General features: G+C 47.7%; 2 protein-coding genes across 4 annotated transcripts in view; both read right to left on the reverse strand.

The window, feature by feature from the left end:
- LOC143286628 (uncharacterized) overlaps positions 1-2,491 on the reverse strand; it is a gene marked incomplete at its 5' end in the record, with an annotated part of 3,348 nt that extends 857 nt beyond the window's left edge. Inside the window, 2 exons of the mRNA XM_076594264.1 lie at positions 1,564-1,713; positions 2,444-2,491. Of these exons, the coding sequence (XP_076450379.1) occupies positions 1,564-1,713; positions 2,444-2,491 (198 nt within the window). The remainder of the gene's footprint in view (positions 1-1,563; positions 1,714-2,443) is intronic.
- Positions 1-10,000, reverse strand: part of LOC143286768 (dihydropyrimidinase-like) — a 114,222-nt gene that overhangs the window by 56,914 nt on the left and 47,308 nt on the right. The window lies entirely within an intron of this gene.

Genomic DNA, 10,000 nt, shown 5'->3' on the forward strand with positions numbered 1-10,000 from the left:
GTGTGTGTGTGTGTGTGTGTGTGTGTGTGTGTGTGTGTGTGTGTGACGTTGATGCTTGCCTTATTTGTTTTTCCATAATTTTTTTCTTTTCTTTTTTTTTTTCTTTTTTTCTTTTTTTGGTTTCTGTTTTTGTTTTTCCTGTTGTTGGGGGTGGGGGGGGGGAGGTGATTTTTTTTTTCTTTTGGTCATGTACAAAGTCAAGCTCAGCTTCTTTGCTTGCTCCTTTGTGTGCGCGTGTGTGACTGATGATTTGTTAACTGATGTTAAATATCAGTATTCATCCAGTGTGTGTGTGTGTGTGTGTGCGCGCGCGCGCGTGTGTGTGTGTGTGTGCGTACGTCCGTCAGTGATGTATGGTTAATGATTTCAGTGATATTTATCGATTTGAATGTGTGTGTTTGTAGTTAGTGCTAGCGTCGTCCGTCTCTGTGTGATGATTCGTCGGTATATGCTTTTGTCGGCAATTTTTCCGTTTGACTCTATGTGTGTGTGTGTGTGGGGGGGGGGGGGGTAAGTGGGTGTTTTTGTGTGTGTGTATGTCAGTGTGTGTGTGTGTGTGTGTGTGTGTGTGTGTGTGTGTGTGTGTGTGTTCGTAACACCTTGGTAATCAATACCGTAATGTTCATTGTTTGTTCACTTGTTTAATGTGTATGCGTGGGCGTCTGTGATGTTGTGCACGGCGGTGTATGTGACGGTGTGTGTGCGCATGTGTGTGGGTGTGCATATGTGTGTGTGCGTGTGTGTGTGTGTGTGCACAGCATGCCAGCGCCGGGACACGTGCGAGTTGGGGAAAAAATAATGAGAGCGACAGGTAGCATATCATCAGATTTGAAAGTGAAGAAAAAAGGAAGGTTTCCGGCCTCAAGTTCTTCACCCAATGGGTTAAAGTCCACCCAAAAATTGAGCGCGGCGCTATCCGAGACCTATGTGAGTGTGTGTGTCTCCGTCTGTGTGTGTGTGTGTGTGTGTGTGTGTGTGTGTGTGTGTGTGTGTGTGTGTGTGTGTGTGTGTCTGTGTGTGTGTGTGTGTGTCTGTGTGTGTGTGTGTGTGTGTGTGTGTGTGTGTGTGTATCTGTGTGTGTGTGTGTGTGTGTGTTTTGTCTCTGTGTGTATGTGTGTTTGTGTGTGTCAGTCTTCGTGTGTGTGTGTGTGTGTGTGTGTGTGTGTTTTGTCTGTGTGTGTATGTGTGTTTGTGTGTGTCAGTCTTCGTGTGTGTGTGTGTGTGTGTGTGTGTGTGTGTGTGTGTGCGCGCGCTCGCTCGCCGTGCGTTCGTGCTCACTGAGCGTGCAAAACACTACTTGGCACGTGCCAGTGCCGTGCGTAGCAGCCTGGCCGGGCTCTGGAAGTAATTGAGTTAACTTCAAAACTTCTTGTTTCCTCCTTCGCTTGTCAAACTGGAAGCGTTCCACAGATATAAAATTAGTGTCTGCTGGGAAGCCGGGACTCGAGGATCGGGGGGGGGGAGCGGGGGGGGGGGGAGTATTGTCGGGGGTCGGGTTGGAGAATTCGGGGGGGGGGGGGGGGGGGGGGGGGGGGGGGGGGGTATGGGGGATTTAAACCAGACACGGCTCATCCGGTCTGCATCAGTGGTGGTGTTGTTCTGGAACTGTATCACACAGTCTTCGATCTCCAAGGGGGGCAGGGGGGGGGGGGGGACGGGAGGGGGAGGGGAGGGGAATGTGGGGGCAGGGGGTGTCAGTGGTGGTACGGGTGGTGGTGGGTGCGGGGCGGCGGGGGGGGGGGGGGAAAGATGGTATGGGGGATTGAAGGGAGGAAGAAAATTGGTAAGAAAGAGATGGGAGGGAGAGGAGAGAGAGAGAGGGGGGGGGGAGAGTGAAGGGTGTGTGTGTGTGTGGGGGGGAGAGCGAGAGAGAGACGGTATGAAGTGAGTGAGTGATACGGATGAAGGAGACGGCGAGGGAGGGGCGGGGGGGGGGGGTGAGACAGACAGACAGACAGACACAGAGAGAGACAGAGACCGAGGAAAAAAAGGGTGGTGGGGGAAGGGTTGAGAAATACTGAAGGGTTGGGGACTAAGGGAGACTATGTGACAGACACAAAGACATATATAGAGAGAGTGAGAGGTCTTCTGCTTTTTCTTCTCCTCCTCCTCCTCTTTCTTTTTATCCTCCTCCTCCTCCTCCTTCTTCTTCTTCTTCTTCTTCTTCTTCTTCTTCTTCTTCTTCTTCTTCTTCTTCTTCTCATCTTACTTCTTCTTCTCCTCCTCCTCCTCTTCCTGCTCCTCCTTCTCCTCGTTCTTCTTCTTCTCCTCCTCCTCTTCCTCCTCCTCCCCCTTCTTCTACTTCTCCTTCTCCTCCTCCTTCTTCTCCTCCTCCTCCTTCTTGTTCTCCTTCTCCTCCTCCTTCTCCTCCTCCTTCTTCTCCTCCTCCTCCTTCTTCTTCTCCTCCTCTTCCTTCTTCTCCTCCTTCTTCTCCTCGTTCTTCTTCTTCTTCTTCTTCTTCTTCTTCTTCTTCTTCTCCACCTCCTTCTTCTTCTTCTCCTCCTCCTTCTTCTTCTCTTCTCCTCCTTTTTCTTCTTCTTCTCCTCCTCGTCCTTCTTTTTCTTCTCCTCCTCTTTCTTCTTCTCTTCTCCTCCTTCTTCTTCTTCTCCTCCTCGTCCTTGTTCTCCTTCTCCTCCTCCTTCTTCTCCTCCTCCTCCTTGTTCTCCTTCTCCTCCTCCTTCTTCTCCTCCTTCTTCTCCTTCTTCTTCTCCTCCTCTTCCTGCTCCTCCTTCTTCTTGTCCTCCTCCTCCTTCTTCTCCTCCTTCTTCTCCTCGTTCTTCTTCTTCTTCTTCTTCTTCTCCTCCTCCTCCTCCTTCTTCTTCTCCTTCCTCCTCTTCCTCCTTCTTCTTCTTCCTCCTCCTCCTCCTTCTTCTCCTCGTTCTTCTTCTTCTTATTATTATTATTATTATTATTATTATTATTATTATCATTATCATCATTCCATACCCGTCTATCTGCACGCCTCCGACCACCACCACCACCTCTCCATCTCCATCCCCCTAAAGTGTCACCCCCCCCCCCACCCGTACCCCTCTCACCTCACCCCCCCACCCTCCAACTCACCCCGCCAGTCTAATCTCCTCTCCTTAACTCTTTTCAAGCAAGGCACGTGCTGCTTGTTCCGTCAGTGCAATGCCAGCAATGAGAACGGGGATGGAGCTGGGACGGGATGGGAGGATGTGTGGGTGGTGGTGGTGGTGGGAAGGGTTAGGTAAGGCGGGTGGGGGTTGATGATGATGATGAGGACGAGGAGGAGGAGGTGGAGGAAGAGGGGGGAAGGGGAGGAAGGAGGGGGGAAACAGGGGGAACAGGGAGGTAATATAATAAAACGGGACGTGGCACTTTTAAAACGACCAGCTGCGCCCTTCTTTTTAAACTCCCTCTTCCACTCATGACATCACCTCCACCGCCTCTCCGCACCCACCCACCCACCCACACTTTCCACTACTCTACTGCTGGGTTATATAGTCCACTCAAAAGTTGAGCGCGGCGCTATCAGCCCAATGTGTGTGTGTGTGTGTGTGTGTGTGTGTGTGTGTGTGTGTGTGTATGTGTGTGTGTGTGTGTGTGTGTGGATGTGTGTGTGTGTTTGTGTGTGTGTGGATGTGTGTGTGTGTGTGTGTTTGTGTGTGTATGTGTGTGTGTGGATGTGTGTGCGTGTGTGTGTGTATGTGTGGATGTGTGTGCGTGTGTGTGTGTATGTGTGTATGTGTGTGTGTGTGTGTATGTGTGTATGTGTGTATGTGTGTGTGTGTGTGTGTGTATGTGTGGATGTGTGTGCGTGTGTGTGTGTGTGTGTGTGTGTGTGTGTGTGTGTGTGTATGTGTGTGTGTGTCCTTCCCAACCTCCCGCTCTTAACCACCTACACCCCCCTTGCCCCCCCCCCCCCATCTCAACTTTCCGGCAGACCATCTGAGTAGAGCTTGAGAGGGCGGCGTAACACCCCCACCCACCCCTCCTCCCACCCTCCACCCCACCCTCCTCCACCCTTCCTCCCTCTGCACCCGGCAACTCTCCGTTTCCTTCTGTTTCATCTTCCCCTTTACCTTTGAAAACGAGCCCATTAGGCCTAAATCAGAGAGACAGCGAGGTCAAAAGGTGAAAGGTGAAAGGGTCCCGCAGCCTTTTACGACCAACGGGGGCATGTGAATTCATATCCACTGTGTCTAGCGCTCGCTCGACATAGTAAGGCGGGGGCCCAGTCCCCCCCCCCCCCCCCCCCCGGGCGGCTTCCGCCGTTCAAACCTTCACCCAGCCGAAGTCATAAGTTTACAGTTAGGGCCAACAGCAACAGTGAGAGCTGTAGTATCAATGGTTTCTCCATTACAATGGGAAATCATTTACGGCTTAGTCTTTTGTGTGAAGGACTATGACTCTGAAACTAGGAGGTAAAATTGTACTGGTTCTTAGTGCTGCAGCAGCCTTGGAGGACAGCTGGCCTTTGGGAACCATCGCCAACGCCGACTGTCCTAAAAAACCTCTTAGCCGAGAATTGTGGGGACGTAACCTGGGCAAGACACTTTCCACTATAACTGACTTACCTGGAAGTTGAAGTTCAAACTGAGTTCTACCCTCTGAGAGCGCGACCCGAGAGATTTTTATGGTTTGAGCTAGTTTCAAATTCTAGTCCAGATACTAATTGTATTTGTATTTGTTTTTCTTTTTATCACAACAGATTTCTCTGTGTGAAATTCGGGCTGCTCTCCCCCAGGGAGAGCGCGTCGCTACACAACAGCACCACTCTTTTTTTTTTCCTGCGTGCAGTTTCATTTGTTTTTCTTATCGAAGTAGGTTTTTCTACAGAATTGTGCCAGGAACAACACTTTCGCTGCCGTGGGTTCTTTTACGTGCGCTAAGTGCATGCTGCACACGGGACTTCGGTTTATCGTCTCATCCGAATGACTAGCGTCCAGACCACCACTCAAGGTCTAGTGGAGGGGGAGAAAATATCGGCAACTGAGCCGTGATTCGAACCAGCACGCTCAGATTCTCTCGCTTCCTATGCGGACGCGTTACCTCTAGGCCATCACTCCACTATTTCTTTATTCATTATTGTATATATAAAAAAATCTTTTAATAGCATTTCCTTCTTCTTTCTCATTTGAAATTCCCAGTCCTTGTTCTTCCCCGGCGCTCCTCTGCCACCCGCCCCCACCCCCCTCCTCCCTACCCTCCCTGACCCCCACCTCTTTTTCTCCTTACGTTTGAGCACCCCACCCTCTACCCCCACTACCACACACTACTGCCCTCTCTGCCCCACACCCCTCACACCCCCAACCTCTCCTCCAAGCCCCTTCAGCGCTCATTTCAGAGTCTGGCAACTTTAGAGAAGCATTCCTCGCGATCCCACCCCCTTATTCTTTCTTTCTTTTTCGTTTTCTTTTTCGTCTTGAAGTTGTTTTTTTTTTACTGCAGACAAAGGAGTCGCAAGCCTCCCCCTCCCCTCCCCCCCCCCCCCCCTCCCGCTCCCTCCCCCTCCCCCAGCCGTCTCGCGATGACCTTTGCTTCTTCCATCTCCCTTCCCTTCCATGCACTCCCTCTCCACCCCCCACCCCCCACCCCCACCCCCACCCCCCCCGGCCCCCAACCCAACCTTCCAGCCCATCCTCTTTTTGAAAACCTCCAATATTTCACTCACGTGTTTTTGTGTGTTCAAATTAACCCTACTTTACGATCTCCACCCCCCACCCACCACCACCACCACCACCACCACCCAACCCAGCCCACCCTCTCCCCCTGCTAATCTCCCGATCTAACTCGATCTGTGATAAAAAGAAACAAACAACCAACCCCCCCGCCCCCCCCACCACCACCAACCCCTCCCCCCCCCCCCCCCCCCAGAAAAAAAAACAAAAAAAAAAACAACCAACCAACCAAACAAACAAAAAAAACCCAAAACCCAACAACAACAACAAAAACCCACCCTCACTCACAACCATGGCAGTCTGGTCTCTCTGATCTCTCAGTTTTAAACCCTCCCCGAGTCCCTTACTTAATGAGAGACTGTTCCCCGAATTGTCTTCTCCTGTTCACTGTTCACCGTATGGTGGCGCTGCAGGAAAATGGGTCTTCCGTGATTGAAAGTTCAAACTAACCAAACAATCTCGACTCGAAGTTTACTTCGATTTCGTCTTGAATGAATACGAAGAAATTCGGTGATAAGTTAACGTTCAGCGAGCTTCGTATGAAGTACAGAAAACAAGTCCTTGTCGGTTTCTACAGCGCTACCCTTTTTTTTTTCTTTTTTTTTTTTTTTTTAATTTTTCCTGCGTGCAGTTTTATTAAATTTGTTTTTCCTAGCGAAGTGAACTTTTCTACAGAATTTTGCCAGGAACAACCCTTTTGTTGCCGCGGGTTCTTTTACGTGCGCTAAGTGCATGCTGCACACGGGACCTAGGTTTATCGTCTCATCCGAACTTGTGACTAGCGTCCAGACCACCACCCAAGGTCTAGAGGAGGGGGAGAAAATATCGGCGGCTGAGCCGTGATTCGAGCCAGCGCGCTCAGATTCTCTCGCTTCCTAGGCGGACGCGTTACCTCTAGGCCATCACTCCACTTTGACAATAACCAAATAAAATAGACAGTAATGTGCCTCAGAAGACTGAACATGATTACACGTCTCCCAATCCATGTGAAACCAAACCTATTTCTTTCTGCAACAACAACAACAACAACAACACACACACACACACACACACACACACACGCACACACACACACACACAACACACACACCACACACACACACACACACACACACACACACACACACACACTAAAGACAACACAACAACGGAAACACCAATTCAGATTTCTTCTTTTTTTTCTTCTTTTTATTAATTCCAATCTTCGCTTGTGATTTTGACGTGTTTTACAATTAAACACGGACAATAATGTCATAACAGTGCATTTATAATGTCATGCATGTGGTTCTGAAAATATTTTTCGATTTTTCTCTTCTTCCTGGTCAGAGCTAGATGTTTTTACTCGAATGCGCTCGCTGTGTGTGTGTGTGTGTGTGTGTGTGTGTGTGTGTGTGTGAATACTTCGATGTAAAGAAGCATGCCTGCTTATTCCACTTCCCAAATTAAACAAACATTGAATTCGTAATCGTTCTCTCTCTCTCTCTCTCTCTCTCTCTCTCTCTCTCTCTCTCTCTCTGTGATTACTTTGATGTAAAGAACCATGCTTGCTTATTCAACTTCCCTAACTAAACGAATTATTCGTTATCGTAATCGTTATCGCCCTCTCTCTCTCTCCCTCTCTGGATGATAGAGGGAAAACATGCTGGGTAACCTGGGAAAATACATTACTTCAGTTGGACTTGGGATATGCTTGGTACAACCAAGGTGTTGGATCCCCAACCCCACGCCCCCCACCCCCCCAAAAGTCCACATCCCAATCCCAAGAATGGACTGAATTTTTTGGATTTTTTTTTTCTCCTCTGTTATGAATTTCTGCCACCACCATGCTTAGTTTTACTTGGTGTTGTGTCGTGCAGACATTATTCAGGGCGGGGACTGGATGATGGGAAAAAAACAACAACAAAAAACACACCAGTGCTTATCTATTATCCTCGAAATAAAGAATTTTTTTTTTATCTTGTCTTCTCTCTCTCGCTCTCTCTCTCTCTCTCTCTCTCTCTCTCTCTGTGAAGAAGGAGAAGGACAAACAAAAAGACAGACATAATTATAGACAGACTCACAGAGAACGGCCCCCCCATTCAATGGACAACACTCAGCACTGAAGGAAGGGAGGCAACCGAAGAGAAATCGCCACGCAAACTGACACGGACAAGGAAAGATAAATCAAGGGGCCAGCACCCATTGCGAGACAGCGAGCTTTTTAAACTTTCCGCGTGCGCCGCGGCATGAATTGCCTCCCTTACTTCGGCACTCAATTAGCTCCCCTCCGCGGGTGATCGTTTTAACTGGCGTTTTAAATGTTCGCTCCGTCTCTCTTTCTCTTTCTTCACCCCACCCCTCATCTTCCGCTCCTACACAAATACGCGCGAGCGCGCACTCGCGCACACAGTCACTCAGGCACTGACACACAGACACACACATTCAAGATTCAAGATTCAATTTCCTGTCACCCACTCTTGGGGACATGGAGGATTACAAATAAAGAAGAAAACGAACACATTGCAAACAATCAACTCCAACCGAACAAACTTGACCTTAAGGGTGTAGACGCCAATAGATCGTTAAACTCGAATAGTAGGCCATTGCAAAATAAACAACTCCCTCACCATCAAACACATGCAACCCCAGTAACACGCACATACAACCCCCTCACCATCAAACACATGCAACCCCAGTAACACGCACATACAACCCCCTCACCATCAAACACATACAACCCCCTCACCATCAAACACATACAACCCCAGTAACACGCACATACAACCCCCTCACCATCAAACACATGCAACCCCAGTAACACGCACATACAACCCCCTCACCATCAAACACATACAACCCCAGTAACACGCACATACAACCCCCTCACCATCAAACGCATACAACCCCAGTAACACGCACATACAACCCCCTCACCATCAAACACATGCAACCCCCTCACCATCACACACATGCAACCCCAGTAACACACACATACAACCCCCTCACCATCAAACACATACAAACCCCCTCACCATCAAACACATACAACCCCAGTAACACGCACATACAACCCCCTCACCATCACAAACACATGCAACCCCAGTAACACGCACATACAACCCCCTCACCATCAAACACATACAACCCCAGTAACACGCACATACAACCCCCTCACCATCAAACACATACAACCCCAGTAACACGCACATACAACCCCCTCACCATCAAACGCATACCCCCTCACCATCACACACATGCAACCCCCTCACCATCAAACACATACAACCCCCTCACCACACAAACAAATACCTGCATTAAAACAACTCCAACCGAACAAACTTGACCTTAAGGATGTAGTCGCCAATAGGTCGTTGAACTCCAATAGACATGATTAAAAAAAAAAACGACTAATAACTAAGCTGTATTAACAATACTCATGTAGTGAATGTAAGATTCGATTCACAAAATACATGCACATATTCAAAGCACGACGAAAACATGGATATTTTGACGAAACTAGCGAATGCGATATTAAATTGGATTAGGTTTTTACTTGGAAGGTTTCCCTCTTTTCAACAGGTATTTTGCCAATGTTTATAAATTTTAAAACTGAAAGCCCTATTCAGTTGAATCTGTAGACATCAGACTACACAAAGTGTAACATGACGAAGAAAGCGCTGGAGAAACAATTTATATCGAAAATTATCAAATGGGGACATTTCAAACTGTAATCATTAACAAATTACATTTACGACATAATCTCACGTGGTATATCATGATAACGTCCGATTCCAGTAGGTGGCTTGTGATTTCCTACAGCAAAACCTTTTAAGTGTATGAAGGTAAACGTGTGTCTCTGCTGTAAAGTCCGTTTTGAAATTTTCACGACTGAAGCAAAACATCTGCTGAATACATCAAGTTCATTTCTCCAGTAAATAACAAAATCATTCACAAAAGAATCTAGATTATGACTACATGTTTGCACTGATATTTGAGCAAAATTACCTCTCCACTAAAATGTTACATGAATAGGAAAATCTTTTTTTCCTTGTTGGTTTTGTATTATTAAGCAGTGCATGGTTTTTAGTGGTCTTGTCAAATGCATATTTCTTGCATTTTGCAATGCTACTGTTTGTTGTTGGCGTGTGTGTTGTTGTTGTTTATATATTTCGGTGGGGGTGTTTCTTGCTGTTTTTTTGGGGGGGCTCTTCTTTTAATTCTTTTTTTCTTTCTTTTTAATCAATTTAAAGAGCTTCTTTCCCCTATCTAGAAACAATTTAGGCCAGGTGACCCCCCCCCCCAGTTATCATAATGTTTTTCTCGGCTTTACTATAAGTTTCAATTTACAACAAATACGCATGTCATTTGTTTAAGCA

This window comes from Babylonia areolata, chromosome 10 (genome assembly GCF_041734735.1).
Source record: "Babylonia areolata isolate BAREFJ2019XMU chromosome 10, ASM4173473v1, whole genome shotgun sequence".
Classification (NCBI taxonomy): domain Eukaryota; kingdom Metazoa; phylum Mollusca; class Gastropoda; order Neogastropoda; family Buccinidae; genus Babylonia; species Babylonia areolata.